The sequence below is a fragment of the Pangasianodon hypophthalmus genome, chromosome 5 (assembly GCF_027358585.1).
Source record: "Pangasianodon hypophthalmus isolate fPanHyp1 chromosome 5, fPanHyp1.pri, whole genome shotgun sequence".
Classification (NCBI taxonomy): Eukaryota; Metazoa; Chordata; class Actinopteri; order Siluriformes; family Pangasiidae; genus Pangasianodon; species Pangasianodon hypophthalmus.
In genome coordinates, this window is record NC_069714.1 from 19,864,299 (window position 1) to 19,889,666 (window position 25,368).

Genomic DNA, 25,368 nt, shown 5'->3' on the forward strand with positions numbered 1-25,368 from the left:
TGTTGTGCTACTTGCTTGTGAAAGCTTGTAACAAACACAACTTTGTGAAATACAACAAAAACCACAGCCATGAAAGGTTTATGCATTACACTTTAATGCACAGTTTGAAAATATATTACAGCAGAACGGTCTTTGAAACAAGCATCAGCAGACCAGTGTGTTTCTCTTTGTGTTCAGCTTTGTTAAAAAGCTTTTCTCTTTTTGCAGCTCTCATACCTGTTTGTTACACATAACCCCCATATGTGTAATGCATTATTATATGTGTGCAGGTACATGCCATTACATACTGCTTACTTCATTGGGATCCATGTAATTTACAGCTATGTAATGTCCATCAGTAATGTTTAGCTGCACTAAAGGTATGCATTCAGTATACATGCACAAGTATAGGGCAACACCAGGCTGGTATATCTGAGTACCTTTTCCACATGAAATGATAATCACAGTATTCTACACACTACATCTAATAAGTTAAAGGGAAACACACAAATAAAACAACCCATCTTCCATAAACCTGAACATATTCATAATTAATGAAAATCATATAAAACATCAGGTTCAGAATCAATAGAAATCAACAGGAACATAAGAATTAATAAGGATTTTAATATAATGCATTTGAGATAGAGACTATAATAAAAGCAACAAGTATAGTCAAGCTTTGAAAAATGGCAAATGCTGTGAATTACCTGCATAATAATGTTTTAAACCCAGTGACTTTGTTCCCTCAGGAGAATCACATGTTTGCTTAGAGTGCAGAGCCTTTATTAACTACTGTATTAACTACTGCTAAATAAGATTTTACACATTTATTCAAAGACATGATGTAGACAGAAAAGGGGAGCAAAAGTACACTTAAGAGGGCACATGGACATTTCCAGCAGTACAGGGTACAATTTATTTTTGTTCTGTGTGCTAGCACACCTGTTTCAGCTGATCAGCTAATTATCAAGACCCTGATTAACACTCCCTCATTGCCAGAAGCACTAAAGTCTATTCTTACTAGAACACTATAAATGTCCCAAACACTAGAACACATGGAATGTTCTCTGAAAATAATTTCTAGCCATCATTTTTCAATGTATTCCAATAATGCCCTGCCGGCCTATGTCAGTTTTAACACTGAGAAACGACTGAGTCAAATGAGATTTTATGAATTTAAAATTAAGATGATTATGTAATGAAAGAAAGTGGTCACTATCCCTATGTCCACTGTCAGGTTTAGCTGAGTGTGATATTTTCTACAAACTGCTAATTTACCAATAGGCTAGCAAACTAGCTACTGAAAGCACAACAGATGTTACTTCCTGGACAGAAATTCAATTAAGCATTAGGAAAGGGACAACACAGAGGATTAGTACAAGTTTACAAAGCTGTGGTCCTCCTGTACTGTTCCGTGGTTAGGTGCACTGAGCTGGAGCGTCCTCGCAGTGGGGGGTGAGGACAAGGTGTAAAGGCACTGAGCTCAAAATGATGTGCTCATTAAGGCACTAATGTGGGATAAAGGTTAAAGCTAAAGAAGTGGTTAAATACTCTGTTCCTGTGCAGGCAAAGTCTTCGGGACTGGAGACATCACAGGAGACACCAAACATCCCTGCAAACTAATACACATAACCTTCAGTTAGGATTGGACACACGGTACTCAATTTTAAATAACTGGTGTTGTGTAAAAGGGAAAAACTTGCTACTGGGTGGAATTTTGCTCCAATTAACACGAGAAAAAGGTTTTATTTATTTATATTTGTTTTTTTCTGAACTGTTTAGGTCGATATTTTTAAATTATCTACAGAATTCGATTTAGTTTCAGTTCATTACTTTAAATTAAAACTAAACTGAAATGTAACACTATCTCAGTTTTAACTACAAAAACTATACATTTAACTTTATTTAAATTAGTATGACTGATAATTGCTTTAGGTTTTAATCTAATTTCAGCTTTTCATACACTGAAATAAAAATTGATGACTGAAGTTCAGATTGCTTTCGGCAAGTTTTACAACATTAGTTAAATGTGAAAAAACCTTATTGGTTCCATGACTGTCAAAGTTTTTTTCAACAAGCATACATAAAGTCCTGACCATTTTCAGTTTTCTAATTATTCCAGCCCTCAACAGCTTCTATAACCGTCTATACACAGTACACCTACGTGATGTCCTACAAAGGACTGCTGTGTTAAAACATGTTAATAGTTGATTTTAGTTTATTTCAAATTTTCAATTTTTTGCCCATCAGCATTTAAATTAAATGGAACTTTTTTCCCTTTCCATTTACTCATCTTCTTGGATCTTGGATAACTATTGCTTTTCAAATGCTTTCTTTTTTTTTTTTTGGCTCACTGTCATTATACCTGCATAAATTAGGGCATGTTTAATATAAACGAGATTTATATGAGGGTAAACTGGGGCCATATGCATATGATATGTAAATAAGCGATAACATATGGAAGAGAGCTTCTCACCAAACAGCTGAGGCTGATTTATCAATTGTGCTCAAAACATTGCTTGTTTAGCTGTTCTTTCTGATGCAAATTCATTTGTACATCATTCTGTTTCTTTGAGTCTGCATTCATTTCTAAGCAACTTTGAATAATAAGGGCCATTATACTTACTCAAATGCAGTGAGCGTTAGAGCCACTATCTGAGGAGAGATCAGGCGTTCTCCTTTTCCACACCTCCTCATTCTCCTCAACTGGAGAAACATAGGAGTCACTGCTGCTCTTCCTCTGCCCATGCCCACTGTCCACATCCTACACAGTATATACACATATACAGTCAGCACTTAGGGAGATGTGTAATAACATACACTTTTGTTCTGTCCCTCATGGAAATATGATACCCGAGTAGATAAATCATATACACAAGTGTGCACACATCACAAAACATAAATATGAGTGCACAAAAAAAGGCACCCATTCCTGTCATGTTCATATACACCTATAGAATGCTGGGGATGTAATCAAGTAACAGTACATTATTCTGAATGAACAGATAATATGTCGTAAATGAATACAGATGCACACACAATTAAGAGGTGTTATATAAAAATAGGAGGAATACTTCATGTGATATGGGCACGATTATGAAGGGAGTGAGTATGAAGCTTGTGGGACAAACAAAGACCACGCTCATTAACATGAATGTGCAGTGATCCTTAACTGCCTGGTGAGGGTCATGGTGATTTAACTGAGGCTACAGTGTGTGTATAGTTTCGGAATCAGAACAAACTAAACAAACTAACTAAACACAAATATTGTGGCAGGCATAACAAATGTAATAACTGCACAAGTGGGAATTACACACACATCTCTAGTTGAGATCAATTATGAACTTGAGTAATGTAGAACTGTCAGAACAAGCTGTCATTTAACTAACTAAATAAATAAATAAAGAAATAAATAAATGCATGCTTCTAGTTTAGGCCACACCCAATTCAGATTTAAATCCAAATACAGGTACAGATACAGATATTTGAATTTAACAACTACAGTCAACAAATACCAGTACAGATAGCGGCATTGAGTTACACCCTAAAATATACAGATAAGCATTATGGAGAAGGAGCAGGCATATTGTGTTCTATAGATAATTAAATAGAGAATGTGTGAGCTGTGGAGTTATTGCTGACACTGATTTTACTCACACATATACACACACCCACACACACACACAAAGTTGTCCCTCAGGCAGCAGGCTGGTGATAGAGACATTGATACTGTGACACACCTCACATGCATGTCCATATTGTATGAAAGCAGAGAGAAACAAACACACAGGATCATCTGTCAATAAACACAATGGCACGCACACTCTATCCCATCACCAAACAAAGGCTTTTCTTAGAGATGTTGTGTTGTGATGCTACCAAGGAAAAATGGCACATTGTGCAGGTTGAAAGAAAAGAACAGTGCTTTCCTGCATAGCTGTGTACACTCGCTGATGACCTCAGTCACAGAAGCTCAGGAGAAGGACATAAGTCATTCTTGCAAGTGATTACACACATTGTGCATACATCAGTGTAACAAAAATCTGCTAAAAGGGCACTGTGTTGCTTTTATCACAATGACTTTGATGGCTGATTGTGCATACCGAGTGTCATTTTGTAACTAAATATTTTACTAATAGACTAAAAGTAGCAAAAAAAAAAAAAAAAAAAAGCATCTAAAATCTGAAGTTTTTGAACATCCTTGATGTCTGCATTAAAAACTAAGACCAACAAACAAAAATCATACTCACCCTGAAAGTGGGTAATTCAACAAACTCATCTGTCTCTCTGATTGGACAACGTTTAGTCATTGCCAAAGGCACCTTGTGGCTGCACAGCCTCACAGGATTGTGGGTAAGAGACTGAGATCTCTTGACTGCAGTACTGACAGCCTGGGCAAAGCGTGATGGTGTGGATGAGGAGTATGGCTTTGGTGCTGCAAAACTCCGCAGCTTTTCCAGAGTCAGGCCAGCAGTCGGTAAACTCATTTGGCGTGGCAAAACCGAATGCGCTGATCCACTGAACACGTCTGTCTCTCTCGGGGAAGAAGCTGGACTAGATCTCTCCATCTCCTCCTCCTTTAGTGGAGATGTTGGTGGAGAAATGTGCTTTTCCTCTGTCTTCATCTCCTCCTCCCACTGGACGGGTGGTGGAGGAGGAGGTAAGTTCTCCTGCATAAGCCCATGAAAACTCTCCCATGGCGGGCTACCGAGAGGCTCTTTCTCCTCACTCAAACTCATACTGCGCACCGCTGAGCTGACATAACTTCCAGGTGTTCTTTTATGCTGCGGTAAGCGGAAAGAAGATGGTTTGGGCCTGGTTGCAGGTGGAACTTTCTTCTCCTTGGCCTGAGGGATAGAAGAGGAGTCTGAAGGAGATTCTACAGTTGGGGAAATGGATGGAGAGAGATCACTGGCACTGCCAGACCTGCACTCAAACCTGGTGGGAGATGCTGCTACTGGTGGTGGTGCTGCTGTAGATTTTTGACTTAAAGACTCCACATTCACTTCCTGAACTCCAGGCACACTGGGAGACTCAAGCGTCAGCTCCACTTCAAAGAAGCGTAGCTTGTCCAAGGACTTCGGAGGCACAATGGTGTAGGTGGTCATGCCTACTTTGGGGATGTATTCACGGGTGAGTTCATTTGAAGGCTTAGGCTTAGGCTCAGAGCCAACAAGGTACTGTAAGTTTCCATGTTTACTTGCTGAGGAAACCTGTGTGGACTTTTGATCTTCAGAACTGGGAGTCTGTGTGGACTTTGGGCTTTCAGGGAGGTGAGTGTATGTGGATGTCTGCACATCAAAGCTTTGAGTAGAGGTTCGGTGAAATTCTTGTGTTTGGGGTTCTTCTGTAGATGTAGCTATGTCCCTTTTTGGGCTCCCTAAGGGTACAGACGTACAGACAACTGACTCCGGGGTGGGTGTAGCCTCAGTAGAGCTGTATATCTCTGTTTGAATTTCAGTGTGTGTCTGACTTGCACTGGTTGCAGTGGAGGACGTGTTCGGCGTTGTTTGTACTGCAGCTGCTGCATAGCTGGGCTTAGGAGGAGCCTGTGGCTCTGCTCGCTGAGTGTGTGCGACTATGTGTATAGAATCCTGAGCTGCATCTATTGGTGCAGTGCATTCTTCCTTCATTGCTGTAGAACATTCAGCAGTTACACATGCCTTTTCAGTCCTCTCATCAACATTGGCTGTATAAGAGGAAAAAAAATAAAGAAAGTTAGGCAATCAGACCACAAAAATTCCACTTTATAAAACACTTACATTATTACGTATATGCTTTTACACATCTTACTATGTGTCTGTATGTGAGTGGTGTAAGAAAAAAACATCTTGCTATGTGTCTGTATGTGCATGGTGTAAAAAAAACCATCTTGCTATGTGTCTGTATGTGCATGGTGTAAAAAAAACCATCTTGCTATGTGTCTGTATGTGAGTGGTGTAAGAAAAAAACCATCTTGCTATGTCTGTATGTGAGTGGTATAAAGAAAAAATGAAAAAAGAATATGGAAACACAACACACCATTGTTTGTTGACTGTAATCGAGCATCGGAATCAGCCTCTGGCTGATTTCTTTTCACCTCAGAGTCTGCAGCTAGTCTGTCAGGACAAAAATCACATGAAGGTTTAAAAACCCAACCATCATACTGTATTTTTTTTTTATATTTAAAATTCAGACTAATTTCTTCTCCTCAAAACTGTCGTACTTGCCATCTGTGGTCAGATCAGGTAACACTTCTTGTGGGCTCTCCCTAGGTGGAGCTACACTTTCCATCTCTGAATCCTGAGTTGGGGAGGCAGTTTCAGCTCTGCCAGAGTCCAGAGAGACGTCAGCAGAGAGGTTGACGCTGCTGTCATCCTCCAGAAGCTCTGGCAGAGGACTCAAGCTCTCAGGACTGGAGCTTACAGGGACAACAGGGGTGTCTGGGACCATAGAAGTCTCCTGATTTTCTTGGATCTCCTCAGGAGTAGTTGACAATCCTGCAACATCGCGTTAAATATTATAATGACATAATAAAACCCTAAAACATGTTTAAATCCAAATGTTCTAAAGATACCAGTGTCAAGATAATTGCAGCATTATATACATAAAGCTGATACCACCCTTCCAAATGAATACTCTCAAGACAACTTTAATTTAGCACACCATCACTACCTCTGCCAAGAACCCATAACTTGCCACATAAAAGTTTCTTTTATAATCGGCAGTATCCAATATAATAAGAAGTAGTCACATCCTCAGACACTCTGCTCACAGAGCATCTGATATCTTTTGTACACTTAGCTGGCCGCAAGCTAAGAACCTTGCACTGCAAGTTTAAATCTGATTGGCTCTTCATACTCTAGTGTATTTGCACTTCTGTACACCAGGTTCTGATGGGAAAACAAACATTTGAACACTGACACAATGAGCTCTTTTGAGCAAGGCATAGATACGGCCTCACGTCTTTAAAAGTTATTAGAGTTTTGTTTGCGTAAACATGGCGAGTAAATATGGGTGGGTGTCTGCAATGTCAGTCAAATGTCTCCTCCTGTGAAGGTACTACATGTAAAGTAGTATTCCTCTTGGCCTTGTCTAGTGGCAAAAATTATTAGACTCTAGCAAAAGAGTAATGTTTCTTTTTTGAGCCTTGGCTCCTCTTTAGGTTTCTTCTTTATGCTTCCACACACTTGATCTGATCATTAAAAGTGTATGAAAAGCTGCTTTCACTCGAAACTGAGACAAGGGCTGCCTTTACTCCAGGTTATGTATTGGTTGTAATGCGTTCATTAACTTTGGATCTTTGTCTCAAATAAAACCTGGATGATTCTCTATCTGCTTCATTTTCACAGTAGGCTCAGTAGCCATTTACAGCATGAGTTAATAAAGAGATTCGTATTCTGCTCCTCAGCGGTGTCCAGGAGCAGCTTACATAATGGGCTGATGGGAGTAGTATTAGTGTGAGAGTGGAGCAGGCAGGCCAGAGTGCTGCTGTGCCACATGGTTCTTCAGAGTGAGTGGATTGCTCTTAATTAAGACATCTCACTTCCCTGCACCAGCCGCTGCATTCAGCACTTCAAGGGCTGTCGCTGGGGACTGGAGTGCAGAAGCAGTATTCAAAGAGAGAGCTTCTCTCTGCAGAGAGCTCTGATCTCTCTCTCTCTCTCTTTCTGGAGTTGTGGAGTTCAATGGAAATAGATAGTGGCAATGTGGGCTTTACTTTCTTCTCTTTCCTTTCTTTCTAACTCTCTATTTTACTTATTTTTTCATTTTTCTTTCTTTTCCATGCTCTTGCTTTTTTCCTATCATTTCACTATATATTTATCTTAATCTCCTTTTTTGTCTATCTTTCTTTTTTCACTCTGTCCCCCTCCCTTTTTCATCGCCTTTCTCCATGCCTCCCTCTCCTCCTCTGTGAAGCTGATTATTGCTGTCAGCAGGGGAACGAGACAGCTCTGGAGACACAAGCACTCGGAGACTATTCCAAACTTTGCCAACACTTTATTACTGAGTCTTCAAAACCTACTGCTGAAATACTGCAAGACGTATCAAACTCTAATATACTGGAAAAAGGATATTAAAAATGCAGCACGCAAACACAAAAGTGCAGATTGAGAGGTAAAACACTGTATTGCAGAAAGAAAGTTGCAACAGCATTTCAAAGACATACATAGAGGAAAGCAAACTCAGTGAATGTTCTCTGCTGTCTCAAGTGGCTGTTTTTTTTGTGGTTATGTTATAATACGATGAGCTGAGTCTGTCTGTAGATCCACAGCCCTGATTACAGTGCAATTACTACCTAAAAGCTAGGCCCCCTTCACTCCTGTAGTCACTTTCTATTGAAAGACTTGCTATCACATCTAAGCAAAACAATGCAATTTTACGAGAGCTTTTTGGCACTGGGGCCCTGGATATTCGAGACATTTTGAAAAGTAAAACATTCATGGTTACAATGAGAGCCCTTGTTAGGTTACCTCTCTAGATGACACATAGTTGTGTTTCCTCAAACAAAAAACACAGTGGCTTATTAAAAGTCAGGAGAGGACAAGCGCAGTTTTTCCTCACACATTGGTCATACTATTGCGGTGCATCTAGGTGTACTGATGAGCACCCAAGTATGGTTCATCCCATTAAAAACACATTTTAACTGCATTACTAACTATTAACTGTATTAGTAGTCAGCTTATGAAAGCTCATAGTACAGTCTTTCAGCTGGCCAACCATCACCAACAAAGACAACAGTCTGGTGTGTTAAACAAATAGAGTCACGTAATGCATTCTGACGCAGCAAAATATGACCTGTGAATAAATCCAAATGATTTTTTATTGTTGCCAGCAATATGTAGCAACACCTAGAACTGTCTTTCAGCTGCTTCAGACTGTTTATAACCGAGACTTACACTCAAGTGGCTATGCAGGTATATTTACAATTTCACCTAGACTATATCAATATTGGAGGACTGTATGATTTATGTTCAAAACCATAGAAAGGTAGTTTCTATTCTGGAGGTTTTAGGCTAGATTAAAAAAATCTTTCTAAACATAAACTGATTGAAAGCTTATTTGAGACAGATATTTGACTGAAGTGATCTGGATAAACTGTATGTCCAAGAATTGTAGGTTTAATGAATTTTAATGAAGCTTGAAAACAGCAATTACGTGACGTAACACAAAAATCACAAAAAATTTAAATAAATGTTTTGTGTGTGCAAAAATAGTAACACTAATAATTATAAGGGCAATATTAATTTTATATTAAAAGTATAATAGCAGTCAACAACGTAAATAAAAAGGAAATAATGATAAATGTTTTTTGTGGTGGTGCCAGTTTCAAAAGTCTGACAGATGGATTGATAAGTGAGTCTGGGGGGAGACTGATGCAGAGGGTGAGAGATGGATTATTACTGTAAATGAGATAGCTGTAGTGTTTGTTGTTGCTAATATTTGTATATGTACAATGACCCCTCCCTCTCCCAACTCCATAATTTATAAACTATACAAGCAATGCACAAGCAATCCACACGTAAAAATAACGAGACAAAGATACCGTCTGGAAAAATACAGACACTGACATGAACATATAATTAGAATCTCATTAAAAGGCAGAGGAAGAGGACACCACCATGAGACTGAGGAGCAACAGCAGGCAAAGAGGAAAGAAACCCCTGTCTGTCATACGCCCCCTTCTGGCCACTCTGTAAAGTCAATTGCTTTAACTGCCTTTAGAGCAAAATAGGAAGTGCAACATCTTCCTTTCACTTTATGCAAAATTATAAATCTAATAATGAATGATTAGTTGTAAAAACAGACACAGGCTGTCTTTTAGAGTGTAAAATAACATGAGTAATAACTATCTAAAACCTGTTACTGAAATACACAATAAACATAACAAACCCATAATAAATAATCTATTATTCTTCAGTCATGTATTAAATCTTGCCATGAGCAACAAGATCCTGTAGGAGAGCCCACGTTACCACTAAATACCATGAAATATTACTATTAATCCACAAAATATATTAAATTACAAACTAAAACAGATTTCATAGATTAAATACTTATAGTTTTCATAGTTCATAGATTAAAGCTTGTGGCCATGAGCAATAATTAAAATTTGATGGTTCAGCAATTTGATTATGTAACTGTTCAAGAAATCTTGTGTTCGCTGACATGCTCCACTTGACTGTATGTATTTAACTGAAATCTGTGCAATCTATTGACTGAGATTATACCACAGCACTGTTGAATTTTTGATTCTGATTGGTCAGAGGGTCTTCATTACTTTTCTATCAGCACAGCTCTGTTCTGGCTGTTAGGCTTCTATTAATGTTTTCATTCAAATACTTCATTTTTCTACAGTAACAACTAATTCACAGAGACTAAGTATAATCTAAGTATAAACTAAGTATAAAGAGTATAATCGGCGCTCCACGTAAACGGATTAATAAGTGTGAAATTGTTGATAAGGTGACATTTTCTGTTAGTAGATGTGTATTTAACCATTTTAATAGTAAACAGTAACTCTAAACGGATAAAAAGTGTTATTCTTTAATAAATTTTTGAAAATGTCAGCGTTGACAAATTGCTGTGGTATCAAGGGAATAAAACACTTTGGGAGGTGCTGTTATTGGAAAATAACCATACCAACCCATCATTTTTTATTTTCCTATAACAGCACACAATATATTTTTTTTTTACTTCTTACTTAGCTTAAATAATTGCATTCAACTCAAATAACTGTCACAGGTCTTAGAGATGCACACACTACACAACAAAGGTGTGATTAAAACCTTATATCTAATGATATTTGTGGATAGAAATTACAAACTATTAAATATAACATTTTGTATTGCTTCAACACTCCATTTTTTCTTCTCATACCAGTCTACAACTAATAAAAGAAAAGAGCTAAGGATACTGTGTGAAAAGAACAGTACTGCTGCTCAAAATGTTGGCTGTGCTAAGAGTTTGATTGGAAGTGACCTCCTTCTTTTCTAGTGGAAAATAGAATGGAAAGGGCTGTCTGTTATCCACAGCCATTCACTACTGCACTATAGTTCAGTTTAGCTTTTTTTTTTTTTAAAACTATTACCAAAGTCTACTGCAGCCACTGTACAGGGACCTGACTGAAATAACTAGCTCACTGTAGCCATTCAAGCCATTTCTGTGCCAGAGTGTTACTGCAGAAATGCCATTTCTCATGTAGTATTCTTTATAAATCTTCAGCTTGACCCAGTTGCTGTACCTGTTTTGAATGTGTGTGTGTTTGTGTTTGTGCGTGTGCGCATTTGTCAAGCAATGCAGATGCATATGTTCAAATCTAGTGCAAAAGCTATTCTACTACAGCCATATTCCAGTCCCACAGTGATCAAGTGTTAGAATTTATCTAATTTCATCAAAAAACAGAGAAGCTGAGTTTTCAGAACCACACAAACCTAGAAAAGAGAAATATAAATAACAACCTGAAAGAGCTGTACTTTATCAAATGGACCACTAGGAGGCAGGATGTATACAAAATTGAGCCTTAACAAGCCAGCACTGTCAACAATCTCACTCACTGCTATGTCTTGCTGTGTTTACATGCAGGACAAAATACAGCTGTTTATCTCTGTCCAAGTGAGAACCTCAAAACTGCTTACAGACGAGTTAGCTACAATCAAAAAGCTGATTAAATTACAAACATAAGATCAACTATAACAACAAAATAAATTATTTTTTACAGATTATTCATGCTTCCATTTTGACTGAAAGGATGTTTACAACACTGCTACAGATCACCAGCCAGGGTATGGCAACAGCTGGAGAAAAACTACTGGTGATGGACTGTTCTAAGCCTCACCGTCTTTAATAAATCTCTAAGCGTTTACTAGCTGCCAGACTCTGCAGACTGACCTGTTACAGTTGTATCCTGCGTTTTTTCATCATGGGTCACTGAGGGGCTGCTGGGGGAGGCAGGGGGTGGTGGAGCCTTCCTCTTACTCCTCTTTAGAGACGACTCGGTAGATGAACTTCGACTCAGAGATGCCGCAACCTTCACAATCCAGAGAAGTTACACCAGAAACTGACTGCTTTCACTCAACACAATATAAGCTGAGAACATCTGAATTGTCTGATAATTTCATCTAAGTGTTTATTTAATTTATCCAATTTTGTGTGCAGTACATAAATGTGACAAGTTCTGAAAACATGAACCTGAAGAACATAGCACACACCCTAATAGTATTATTTATATTTAAGTAATAGCTCAGGATTTGCTCTAAATGTTAAATGTAAATCTAAAGAGAAGCGTAACATAAGCATTGCATACCTGGTTGCCATCAGGATGACTGCTTGTTTGAGAGTTGCTGTGCTGATGGCTGAGGTCAGAGGGCTTCATGTGCGGGGGCAGAGGGGCCCGTCTCTTCTTCGGTGTGTCAGACGGCATAGTGTTCGAGTCGTAAGTTGGGGAATGCATGCCGAGTGAACTCATGCTCACAGGTCTTGACTTCCTATTGTTCGGGGATGCTGGTGCACTCACAGTTGATGCCTTTAAAAAGAGACAAAATAGCAAACAATTTCCTGACTTCCACAGCCTTGCAGATAATCATACTCCAACACTCTGGAATGGCAGGAACTCTTCAGACCAGTCTCTAGTCAGCAAAAGTCTGAATTTGGGTACAAGGACAAGCATGACCACTGACCAATGGAAAAGCTCAGTTCTTGCCCATGCAAAGTTTAAAGAGCACCTAAAACAAACATTTACTCCATCAGCCCTGAACTGCCTGTGCAATGGCAAACAAATTAGCTTTGTAAATGACTTGTTGGAAAAGCTGCTTTCTCTCTCAGTAGACCCCTAAACATTCAGGAACAAAAACCAGGACAAATGTTTTAAACCAATTAACTGCTACCCAATTTACTGCCTTCTGATGTGAAACTGTTTTAAATCAGCACCCACCTGATCAGGTTTCTTCTTACTTCCTCTTCTGAACATGCCAAACAGTCCTTTATTTTCTTTTTCTTTCTGGAGTTTGTCCTTGCCAGGTTGAATACCATCTGTTAGACAAATTCACAGGTTTTTAATAATTGAATTAGAAATAAATACATTTATAGTGGGAAAAAATGACAGCACAATACATCATTTGTTAATTGTTATCAGAATATTGGCAAATCACTACATCTTTAGTGCATGTTGTGATCTAATCTCAGATCCCCATGATGAGTGTTTCTGTGCGTCTTTTGATCAATTGTGCCATTCGCATAATGCAGTCAAATGCAAAAAATATTAAGCAAAAGCAGAATCCATTTCACATCAAGGGTTCAATGATATGTTTTAATATACTGCAAGACATGCTGTATGTGCAGCAATATAACTGGAATATAGAAGGTTAGACTGTGTATATTATGCAGCCATAACTGAAATTATATTGCATTACAGCTGACAGTGACTGTTACCTGAATGAGTTGGTGATGGAGGGAAGTCTGTCGGACTGATAACTGTTCAGAGATTACAGAAAGACGAGTTAAAATGGCAGTGACAGTCAGCTACTGTAGCGGTCATAACTCTGAAGAAGTGAATATACCTCAGTGCAGCCATAGCCAGCTGGATTTCTAATAACCCTTTTATATTATTTGTTATTGTCATTACCCCGTGTGTCTCTGGCGTAGAGCTCCCTGAGCCCGAAGTCATTGAGGGAGTTGTTCAGGTCCAAAGGCTCCTGTGAGTGCACATTCTGCAGCAGCACGGTACTCTGCACATCAAATTCACATTTCTCACAGATAGCGGGCAACAGCTCCTGCAGAGCAAGCTTAGGGTTCACTCGCAAAATTGTCTTCTGGGTCCTTTTATAGTTTATTACCAGACGCACAGTAGCCTGAGGGAGACAGATGACAGATCAAATTAATAAAAGAGAAGGAGAAACAGAGCCTATGGGTGTTTTCATTAAATGAGATGAGACATTCAATAACTCAGAAAGGCTAAATGTGGCATTAAGAATGAAATCAAGTCTTGACAAGTTTACAGAATTTATTTGCAAATGGACAATGCTACATTTTAAGGACCTAATCAAAGACCAGAGCTTTACCTCTGGCATTTGTGGTCCAGTCTTCCTGTTCTTGTCCTCCATGCCTTTGGGCTTGAGCAGAACCTTCTCAGCTTCCAGAGCTCCAATAAGAGCATTGGGTTTGAATTTAATGTGGTTCTTGTTGGTGGAGACTAGCTCAATGGTGTGGCTTGATGGGTTGAGATGGTACTTTGCACACAGCATTACGAGTAGATCAATCATGGGCTTACTATAAAGACATAAAGATTAGACTTTTATACACACATACACTCAACACTTCACACAATAAATCTTTGCTCCAAATAAATTATCTCCACTGGATGGAGCTGCTGTGGAGGCAAATGTTCAGAAGTCTTGGTGTTCAAGAAGCACCACTGCAATTTCTTACATTATCATCTTTTAAAATAATAAGCATCAATATTGATAAAATATATTTTTTTTATTAAATTCTGTGCAAAACAGTAGCACCGACCAACACCATAAAGAGATAGAAAATACGGCAAGTACAGCTAGACAAAAGACTAGAAACTGAATATTGCTATGGAGAAGATAGCTAATAGTCTGCAACTAGGCTTAGTCCACTCTTCCCTAAAAATGACACTGGTTTCACACTGTATGCACACATTCACACAAAATTTCAAATAAAATGTAAAAAAATATAGTTTGGGAGCTGATGTGGACAACATGACCACTCTATTCAATAGCTAAAGGCATTGTACAACAAGTAAAGGCAACAAATAAAAGCACTATGCATCTGAGACTAAAAACAAGCACCGTGTATGTTCTCTAAAATGTGTTCAGCACACACTACAGTGTATTCTCATTTGCATGAATAATGTCATACCAGTAGAAATGCTATGAAGCCTCTGGGTTTTAACCAAAATACTGTCTTGTTTATCTCAGGTTGAAGCTTCATGAACATTCTTGAACCCCTTAAACTCCCAGACTTACATTACTCACTCTCACAGATATACTCCTGGGCCAAAAAAATGGCAGAACAGTAAGCTTTTAGTGGTCTTAACAACAAATTACTGGTCAGGAAATTAGCAAGAATTAAACAAATAGATGAAGGAACTTAGTATGGGATAGCTTTTGCCTGATTTCTTTAAATGTTGCAGCCTTGTGGCCCTTGATGAGCTTCATCAGGTGTAGCAGATAACCAAATAATGACTAATTTTTTAAGAAGAAAAAAAAAACATCCCAGAAGATATTTTTGGAAAATTTTGTACATCCAGACATATGCTAGTTTGAATTTTACATCAAACATTTTAATCATTATATAAGTGAATTTCCCTGTTTCTAGCTTTTCCCCCACACAGTTCAAAGCAGTAAAAGTAAATGAGCAGATGGTTGCACAGGAGGTCTCAGGAGTGCACTTGTTTAGTTCCTCCTAATTTTCTGATTAATGATTTGTTGTTAAGACCATTATAAGCTTAATATTTGCCATTTTGGGCTTGGTGCATTTTTTTGCCTAGGAGTGTACATAGCTTTACAATAGTTTCACTGTAGATACTAAACAATACATACTAGTTACTGAATAATATACTTTAAGATAAATTATTGAAATATTAGCTGGGATGTTAAAGGATTAAGCAGCTAGCATTTGAGTAAAGTTTAAGTGAACAATTTCTGGTGAAAAAAAAACTTATGAATATACATATATAGTGAAGGAATGTTATGCTACATACACTGCTATGAGGAGAGGAATGTTTCTGCCATACAGGAGTATACTGAGTGTGGAAAATCCTTTAGTGACACAGAATGAGCTACATGATGCTTTCCAACTGCTTCTGGAATGCCAGAATCTGAGAAGCTTTTGGAAATATACAGCAGCTACAGTTAAATCCTGAGAAAGAAACGGTTGGGGACACTATTAGCATCCCAGCAGAAAAGACTGGGAGGAATTTTTTTTTAGTACTTAATCCTTCTAAATTGAACCTGGTTTCAGTTTGAGCCTGGATGAGTAACAGAATGCTAGTTCATTTGCTTTAATAAAAACCATTTAAGTGTTTTGCTTTTCTCTTAATTTGATTTTTTGCAATTTTCACAATGCTGAGAACTAAACCAAGACAACAGCACCATCAGTTGGCAAAGGAGAATGCTGCACATTGCCAATGAAGGTTTATCACTCAGGAGCATTTAAAAGGCAGATCTGAAGAAGATTGGAGATTTTAAAAAATTATACTGTATTTTGATGACTAAATTGCTGTAGTGTAAGATCACACTGACTCCAGGAGGTTCGAAAACCATTTTCCATCCTAGCCTCAGTGCAGCACTGTGCAGCACCACCCATCTGACTCAGAAAGGCAGCAATTTCAGCTGCTTTAACACTGATGTAATGCACTGGTGACCTTAATGATCTCACTTATGTCCTTAAAACCAAACTTCAGTACAGACCACTTAGGAGTAAACGTGAGGCTACATGTGCGGGTCAGTGTAGCCTCACAGATGCAGACTTTAGGTTCTACATCTTAATTAAGCAAGACAATAATCAAGATTCTTCTCCATACTGACTCCAGGATGGTGAAATGAATTTTCCCTTGGTAGTTCAAAAGGCAAGGGCTCAAGTTCAGTTTTCAGAAATGAAGACTAAAGACTCACCTCTTCAATAAATCTGCACTGAAAAGATACTCACTCAGTAAAAATATTAACTTCTCTCTATCAGGCTTCTGTAGTATTCTTAGACCCTGGTCTAGTCTACTGGAGTCTGCAAAGCAACCAAAGTTGAGAGGCTTTCATAACTGACTTATGCCACAGGCTACCATCTAGCAATTTTTTAAAATAACTCCATAATAGGCAGCTGAGAGTCAACGACATTCAGTCAGTCATACATCATACAGTCTAGCAGCTTGTTCTAAGCAGTTTTGGACATACATTTGTTCAACTGTGTTTAACAGAGCAGGTGTGTTTTCCATCACTATTGTCACAAAGTGTGAAACAAAGACAAAGCTAACGTCATTAACCAGGGTTGGCAGGTTTCAGAAAAATTTCCAACCCAACTGTATCTCAAAAACCACACAAAAGACCTGAAACTACACCAAAAAAATTGGACATTGTATTCTTGATGTGAGAACATTATCCACACACATATTATAACAGCAAAACAGGGACTAACTTGGGAATGGGATGTTCAAAAAGCACATGTGAGTGTTAAGGTCAAGGTTCCACTGTGGCCATATAGTGTATCTTACATTATACAACCATTAGTTGTGGTCCACTAATTTGATTGCATGAGCAGCGTTCCAAGAGTGCTTATATTTAGTATAACTGCATCGGGACGTTTCACTGTTTGTATCACTCCGCTTGTATGTGACTGCCACATAAAAGTCTAGCAACAGTCCCACTGAAACCATTACTACTGTAGAGTTAGCTACATAATCAGTGGACATGGCAAACGAATCACCGGATGCACCTTTAACAGTAATGTACAAATCATTGTGAGCTAGCTTACCAGCTAGCCAACAGGCTATCAGTGAGTGTGGCTTCTTCAAAATTATTTGGCAGTATTGTGTCCGAGACATCCGTTACTCAATATTAATTTCTTTTTTTTTAAAACAGCTGTATAAAAGTAAAAAATAAAAAAAAAAAAAAAGATAAAATATCGCACTAGCAATCATGCTGTTATACTGAATATTGGCACGGCTGTGATTTCCTGCGGCACTCGGCCTGCTGTTCTGCACATCATAGACACATTGTCTGTACTTTGTCTTTTATTTACGTACATTTATTAGCTTTAATTTTGATCTTGGTGAGTCGTACCCCAGTGGGCCCCTATTAGAGCTTGTGCAGTACTCATTTTCAGCCACTAGGTGCAATAATAACTCTATGGAAGCTAGGTGGGGCAGTCAGCACGTTGCCATGACAGCTCAACATCTAGAAAGGCGAACAAATCAATGAAACACTGGCTTATATCTGTCAAATAGCAACATATTTTGAATCATTGGTCACTCAAAAGAGGTAATTCATATTTCAATGAAATTTAAAATGTATTGAATGAGGATTAACTCATCTGAATGAGGATTAACATTTGTTGAACTCCTGGTGTATATGGTACCCCTATGGACAAGCTGCCACTGAAAGCACTTCTGTAGCAGTAGCTGAGCTTCATAATTATTACAGTTAGCTCATAGAGCTGTATAATAGGACAATGGAAACTTTCCTACATGCTCTTACATTGCCATGGTATCCAGTGACACTGATTATATTATGTAGCAAAATGTACAAATTTGCAAAGCAATTGTTTTTAATTCATTTTTTCTGTTATTTTGCATTAGTTATTAGTTTGGTAAAATCAAACATGCACTGTAACCTTATTTCTGGCCCATGTGTTGTGAACATAATTGTGGGAATTTAAAAAAAAAAGCACTTCGACATTACTGTCTGTAGAGGAGATTCATGGTTGAAGTTACTGCATACTTGTAGAAAATTGTCTGTGAGTAAAGTCCATTGAGAAAGACACTTCTATATTATTGCAACACTTGTGTGTACATACCTGTATGTGTAGCATTGCATCAGAAAGACTGTTGAACACAGCAGGTTATATTCTTACCCTTTCAAGTGGCCTCTTTAAACCCAAAATGCCAGTTTTCCTGTCAAAGGATTCTTTGGCTATAAATGTTCGGTTTAAGGCAGTTAAAAACATTTTAGCAGCTGTGTATCCTTTAACCCAAAGGTGTTTTTTTTTTAGCAAGACTAAGGTATTAATATTTAAGTTTATTTTTAGTGCGTAAGGTACGTTTGACCTATTAAATATTATAGATTTTGTTTAAAAGGCCATGAAATGAGTAAATAAAAAGGTTGTATCAAGATTGAATTGATTCGTAACTGACTAGTATAATCTTTGTGATTTAATCATTAACCAGAATATTTAATCAAAAATGTAAATAATGAGCAAGGAAAATCCATATCACTCAAGCCAAGCAGATAAATACACTTTTGTAACCACAAACATCTATAACAGCACTAAAAACCCTCAAAGCACATTGAGCAGCACGTGACAAACAACCACACTACAACAACTATGCTGCAGAAATCATCCACTCATCTTCAGAAAGAGCTCTTCATCAAAGCTATAAGGAAACAAGTAACGAGAACCTAAACTTAAGCAGCTCCACACCACCACTGCACCTCTTGACACGTGGCATGAAGTGTCACCATCTGATTACCTCGTCTGGGTTAAATTCTAGCTTTGAGAACTTTCCCTACCATACAGCACTAACATAAGCTCTGAGCAGAAATCCCATAGTTTCTCACCTCTGTATATTTATCACACATTTTACACTTCATCAAGTCGTATGCAGATGCTGTATTGTGTTACATGTTGCATTGGGCTCCTGGTCAGCTGTTGGTGTGACTCACCTCCCATGCACCATTGTGGTCTTCTCCACTCCTTCAGGCAGCACCACTGTCAGTAGCAGCTCTTGCTCCAGCAGATTCTCCTTCTGCTCCATGGTAGTGTGTGTTACTGCAGGGGCATGAGATGACACACACGGACCATGCACCACTGCTGGAGGCAGGGGGGCCTTGTTTTTAGATGACCTCCTATAAAAGACAGAGAGCAAATGATGTGATTTTGGCCAGAGATAGGCGAGAGAATGGAGACACTGATCTGATTATTTAGATACACACTTCTTAAGCATTTCTTGTGTTTTGGCTAGCAGCAATGATTAAGTGTGTTTAAACTATTACGTCATATGAAACTGATCTTATGCAGGGGTCTGGCCTCTGTTAGTGTCCATTTCCAGCAAATGATAGTAATCAAGTACCAAGTGCTTGCCTGGACTCCCCCACTAAGCTGTCATTTAGGGAAAACAAGGGTGTATATCAAACACAATATTTTCATCTTTAGATCATTCTGGTTCCATAAATAAATAGTGATCTACTTCAATTTAGGGTAGTACTCTTATCATTTTTATAACCTCAATACTCAAATACAGCCACAAGCGGCTATCATACAAATAGAATACTAAATTATATAAAACAGCATAGAGGCCATAAATGAACTGTTCAAGATTTGTGATGGTAATTCAATGCTAACCCTGTGAGATATAATTAAAGCTAATACTCGTCATTTTTCTAACCTCAAAATACTGAGCTAAATGTTATGTGGCTGCAAATGTAAACATACACATACACATACCGTATATTACATATTCCATAACAGTATGGAAGTTTAAACCACCTTTCAAGATCAAATTTATGGGAACGTGAAACATCGAACACCAAATCATGGACAGCATATGGCGTAGCTCAAATTTGATTCATAGAATTCAGTATTTGTGCTGTAGACCGTTTATCCATTATAAAATACAATCACTCCATAGTGACTGCGTTAAGCTAAGCCCATCCCCTAATCTACTAATAAAATAATTAGTAAGTCCCCGAATTAGTAAGTCTTTCTGGTTGGGGCAGCGCTAAAGGGTACTTTGTATGTATCAACAGGCCATGTGACTCTTAGCAACCCAATAATACAATTCCAGAAAACATAAACATTACTTATACATTGGTACACCTTGGTATACACAATAAACCTGAATTTCATATTGCAAATCTAGACTCCTGTCTCTTTGGAGCTTTATGGTAATTGAAACAGAGCTCTTTGGTTTATCATGGAAAACAGCCTAATCAGACTAAACTCTGTGTGAAATGGGCTGTAAGTGATCCTTTATTTAAGAGTCAAAGCAAACAGCTATTAAATGAAGCAGGCTGGATCCACTTTACACACAAGTCACAAGACAGTTGAATGAAGTGATTTATTCAGGGAGATGAAGGAGGAAAGGGGGAGGTCGCAGATGAATGCACAACAAATAAGATCCACGCTAACCTTTATAAGATCGTATAGACATGAAAACCAGCTGGATTTTGCTGGATATGACTGCACAACTTTGCATTACTTAGTGATTTAACACAACATTGGATTCCAGCACACTCTGTTGTACTGCGGTAATATTTAGATTAGAGGTCGAATATTTCAGACTTCATCAGTCAGTGGGGACCAGAAAAGTTGGTTGAAAAGCCTGAATAATCTAAACATGACAATTTTGCCAAAAAAAAAAAAAAAAAAAAAAAAAACAGGACATGTAGCATACAGATATAACACACAAATCCCACAGAACCATCTGCTGGTTTGCTATAGAGCACACTTAACTACAGCACACTGTATATTATTTTAATGACATGACTGTGATTTGATTTAGTGGACTCCCTGTAGAGTCCTTCACTGGGAAGTAAATATCCTCCTGCTGGGGACAGAAAGCCCCAGAACATGTATATGTTTAGGCTTCATGTTATCTTTAATTTGACTAAAGCTGAGAAAAGGAGTAAGGCAAAGCAAACACACATTTGTTTTTGTAAGGGTAAATCAGCAGACCATTAGGTTTCATCTCGACCTTCAGACAGGAAAGATCTGAAACAAGCAGGCTTGCTGTGTTCAAGCCACCAAGCCGCACAGTGCTGCACATCTGCTTCATTTCCACAGATCTATTTTAGGAAACTCAGTATACAAACACACATAAATTAGGCATGATGCACATCTTCAACAGCTACTTCCAGTAAAACTACATTGTTTTGGATAAAGGAAGACAAACTGGTTTGACCTTTAATACATGACTTCCTTCATATGTATGATGAGAAATGCCAATATTCCACAAGTTGGCTTTTCTGTGTAATAGAACTTCCTTGTACTCTATGGACTAAGCTACACAGTCAGGTTTACCCTCTTCACCCACAGAAGCATTTAATTCATTCAGATTTTCTGATAGAAATCTGTTACAAGTGTTTTTATGGTAAATTGCACCAATCAGATTTGCTCAATGCTGGAATTATACCAGCTTGAGGAATGCTAGCAATCTCAAAATGGTGGTAATCAAGACTCAAACCTGAAAGTTCAAACCTAATTTAATTACGCCTAACTAGGAGCAATAATGATGGTTTAGCTTTAAATTCTAGAAAAGAATAACATTTTAGGAGAAAAATAACTGAAAATAAATGAGTCTTGGAATAAATGTTAATCTAACCATTTAGCATTCTTTCAGAGAGCTTAGAACCCTTAACTATATAAAGAATACATAAGAAACCATTTTTAAACGGTCTTTGGTGGGCAAAACTAACCATGCTCGCTGGGTGGGAGGGATGGCATGCTCTCTCTCCCCTGTCCATCACAATGACAAGAGCCAATAGTGGGTGTCTATGAGCTGATGTATGCAGAGGGGGCAGATAGTGCAGATAGTCCTTCTGTGTGTGTTACGCTGCCCTGTGCTGCAGCATCAGTACCAGGTTGAAAAGATGTGGTTGGCTAGCTTCATGTGTCTCAGAGTAGGCATGTGCTAGGCTACACCCTATCCGATTGGTAGGAAGCCCTTAAAGCTTTTATGTAGACCCCTACAATAAACTCAGAGAGGGCTTAAAAAGAACCCCTTTAGGGAACAAAGAACCTGGAGCTCTTTTTTCTGAGGGTTTACACAAAAGTGGGACCTACAGTGTTGTTCATTTAAAGCCCCTGGCAACACAGTTTAAAAAAAATGAAAAAGAAAAAATTGTGGTAGTAAAGATCCAATTAACAAGCATTTAACAATGGTATATTCAGGAAACATACACTATACTGTATATCTTAGTCCTATTTAAATATAACTAAAAGGTACAAAAACTCTAGTTTTCTGCCTGATCAGAACTGAGTGGGCATGTCAGATCGCATACTGATTGAAAGTGGCATCTCCCTAGTGATGTAAACAAATTGGGAACGGTGCTAGGACTTGAAAAGCATGTAGAAATGACAAAGCAAGGTTTCCACAATGCTTTTGTTTTCACACAAGTTGTGAGTCATAGTGTGCTGCGTTTGTGTATTTTGTACATACTTCTAGTGGCACAATTCTCACATAAAACAGCAAAATTAGGTAAGACTGTGGTTTGTGTGCACTTTACTGCTATGTGTCTCTTCCAGCTAATTTAAGAAAGCTAGACTGATAAGTAAAGAGCGTGTGCATACCACATCTGTTTTAATAAAATGGTTTAAAATTAGCTTTTTATACTGCCTAATATCACACTGTGGCAGGAGACTTATTAACCATTTAGGGTTGTAAGTTTTTCCAGTGAAACTTAGCAAGATCACAAACATATTTTTCCATTTATAACGTTGAGATTTTATCATGAAACATGAAATCATTGCCAGAAATTGTCTTGTGCACAGTGTAAATGAATATAATAAAAAATAATTAAGCAAAAATACAGCTTGAATAGCTTTTTACCATACTAGAGAGAAGATGATTATCTCAGTCATAGTGCAGACACTCTATGCTAATTCTGAATTACTCAGCATTACCAGACATAAACTACTACACTAAATGAATGTATACATTAGTGTATAAAATGCTACAAATTCTAACTAGATGAAGTATTGCTCACACTCAGGCAAAAAAAGCCAGTGTGAGAAGTCTTCAGATTCTCTCAGGGTCACTGATATAAGCAGGTGGTTAATTCTGATTGGTACAGTGGTAGACCTAAGGAGGCTCAAGAAATTTGATCTGTCCCATAACATCCTCACAAACTTCTACCACTGCACCAGTGAGAGCATCCTGAGTGGCTGCATTACTGTCTGGTTTGGCAGCTGTACCGCCACCAATCACAAGACCCTGCAGAGTGGTGAAGGCAGTTGAGCGAATTACAGTCAGCAAACTCTGGAACTTAAAGGACATCTACCAGACATGCTGCCTGAGGAAGGTTCACAATATTATGGCGGATTGCACTCATCCAACCCACAACCTGTTTGTCAAGCTAGCATCTGGTAGGCCCCTACGAAGCTTACAGTCACGGACAAACAGGCTGAGGAACAGTTTTTATTTGCAGGCCATCAAACTACTAAATAACTGCGTGTCACTTTAAGCATGCTAAATGTCACCTTAAGCACATTACACAGTTTACTTTTATAGGACATTTACCACTGTGTCACTTTATTCTCTGTTGCTCTTTTTTGACTTTACATACTCATTGTTATCCTCTGCTGCTCTTTAATAATAATAATAATACATTTTATTTATAATGCGCCTTTCTTGCACTCAAGGCGCTAAGTAAATATTGCACCCATTCCAATATCATATTCTATGTTTACAGACGTTTACAAATACTCACCACAAGTGTTTCAATGTACTATTGTCTCTGACATACTGTGCATGTAGCAAATAAAATGACTTTGACTTTGACATCCACTCTACCTAATATTGTCCTGCCCATCTCAAGTCAGCTAGAGGAAAAATGGTATAAAAAAAAGAAATTCAGAAATCTCAAATGAAGAAGAAGATAGAAGTACTGTTCTATCTTTGCAGTAGGTGGTAAAGTCACCACACAAGCTACAGCTAACAGTAAGAAGCTAATTAGTTGACAGTGCATTTACAAAATAATAAAAGTATCTAAAATACTATCTAAATACATTTCTCAGCAATAATGATTCTGAAAAGAGGTTACAATACCGTAATCTCTGATGTCTAATGGGCTGAACACAAGCAAATGTAGATAGACATGTGCTCAAACACAGGTTCACACGGAGAAGTTCCAAAGTCCAACGTTTTTACAAATCATCACCCTCTTCATTGCAAAACTGGCATTAAACTATAATGAAGTACACTATTCTTTTAGATAATATGAAAGCCTCATATCAAAACAACCCCCCCACAACTATCACCATTAATAAACATTAATCAACTATCATAGGGCAGAGATAATTGTTCTCATGTGAGTCAAAGGGAAGCTATGGAATGATGAAAAGTGATCTAGACTTTGGATGGTGAATGTTTACTTTGAAAAATACCTCCAAAAGACACAGAAGCTTCCCGGTAGTGTTTGGTAAATGAGTTCAGTTTGTCTGGTGAAAGAGCTCTGTTTACCCCTCTGGCTCTAATATTCAGACAGGCATGTAAGCACAGTACACATGTGACGGGGTGTCTCACACAAAGCCCTATTTGCACACAGTAGCATTGTGCTTTTTCAACACCTGACATGTTCCAGCCTGACCTGCCAGAGCCCTCCTCCTGCTCCAACTGGCTAACACCAAGATTTGATCACTGCAAACTCATTCACCAACGGCACACCTAATTTCACAGCAATCTTAACCGAAAATTGGCATTGACACCCTACTGAAAAAAAAACACGCCACTGTGACAAATCATTTTCTCACACATTTTCCCCAGTAGATCAGTAGATTAATCTACATTTTAGATAGATGTGAAGAGCAATGGTACATCTGATACTGATAGAGTACAATCAGGTTGCTGACATTCCCGCTGCCTAGGAGTGTCTGAGTACTTAATGGCATCAACAGACTGTACCAGTGCCAACTCAGCACGTCGCTCAGTGCCACAGGAACATATGGGAACAGATG

The 25,368-nt window shown here is 38.2% G+C and overlaps 1 protein-coding gene across 11 annotated transcripts in view; it reads right to left on the bottom strand.

Moving 5' to 3' along the window:
* Window positions 1-72: 72 nt before the first annotated feature.
* cobll1b (cordon-bleu WH2 repeat protein-like 1b) overlaps window positions 73-25,368 on the bottom strand; it is a 39,566-nt gene continuing 14,270 nt past the window's right edge. For 4 of the 11 annotated variants that reach the window (XM_026912404.3, XM_026912411.3, XM_034304586.2 and 1 more), the window contains 12 exons: window positions 19,359-19,541; window positions 14,022-14,229; window positions 13,586-13,811; window positions 13,393-13,434; window positions 12,896-12,993; window positions 12,269-12,487; window positions 11,854-11,992; window positions 6,188-6,461; window positions 6,004-6,080; window positions 4,233-5,671; window positions 2,609-2,746; window positions 73-1,601 (listed from right to left, as the gene is read on the bottom strand). In XM_026912404.3, the coding sequence (XP_026768205.3) occupies window positions 2,609-2,746; window positions 4,233-5,671; window positions 6,004-6,080; window positions 6,188-6,461; window positions 11,854-11,992; window positions 12,269-12,487; window positions 12,896-12,993; window positions 13,393-13,434; window positions 13,586-13,811; window positions 14,022-14,229; window positions 19,359-19,541 (3,043 nt within the window). In that variant the 3' untranslated portion in view covers window positions 73-1,601. Of the gene's footprint in view, window positions 1,602-2,608; window positions 2,747-4,232; window positions 5,672-6,003; window positions 6,081-6,187; window positions 6,462-11,853; window positions 11,993-12,268; window positions 12,488-12,895; window positions 12,994-13,392; window positions 13,435-13,585; window positions 13,812-14,021; window positions 14,230-14,844; window positions 16,562-16,635; window positions 16,708-19,358; window positions 19,542-24,122; window positions 24,253-24,460; window positions 25,074-25,368 lie in introns of those variants that run through there. The other 7 variants (XM_053234455.1, XM_026912427.3, XM_053234457.1 and 4 more) reach the window with 7 other exon arrangements.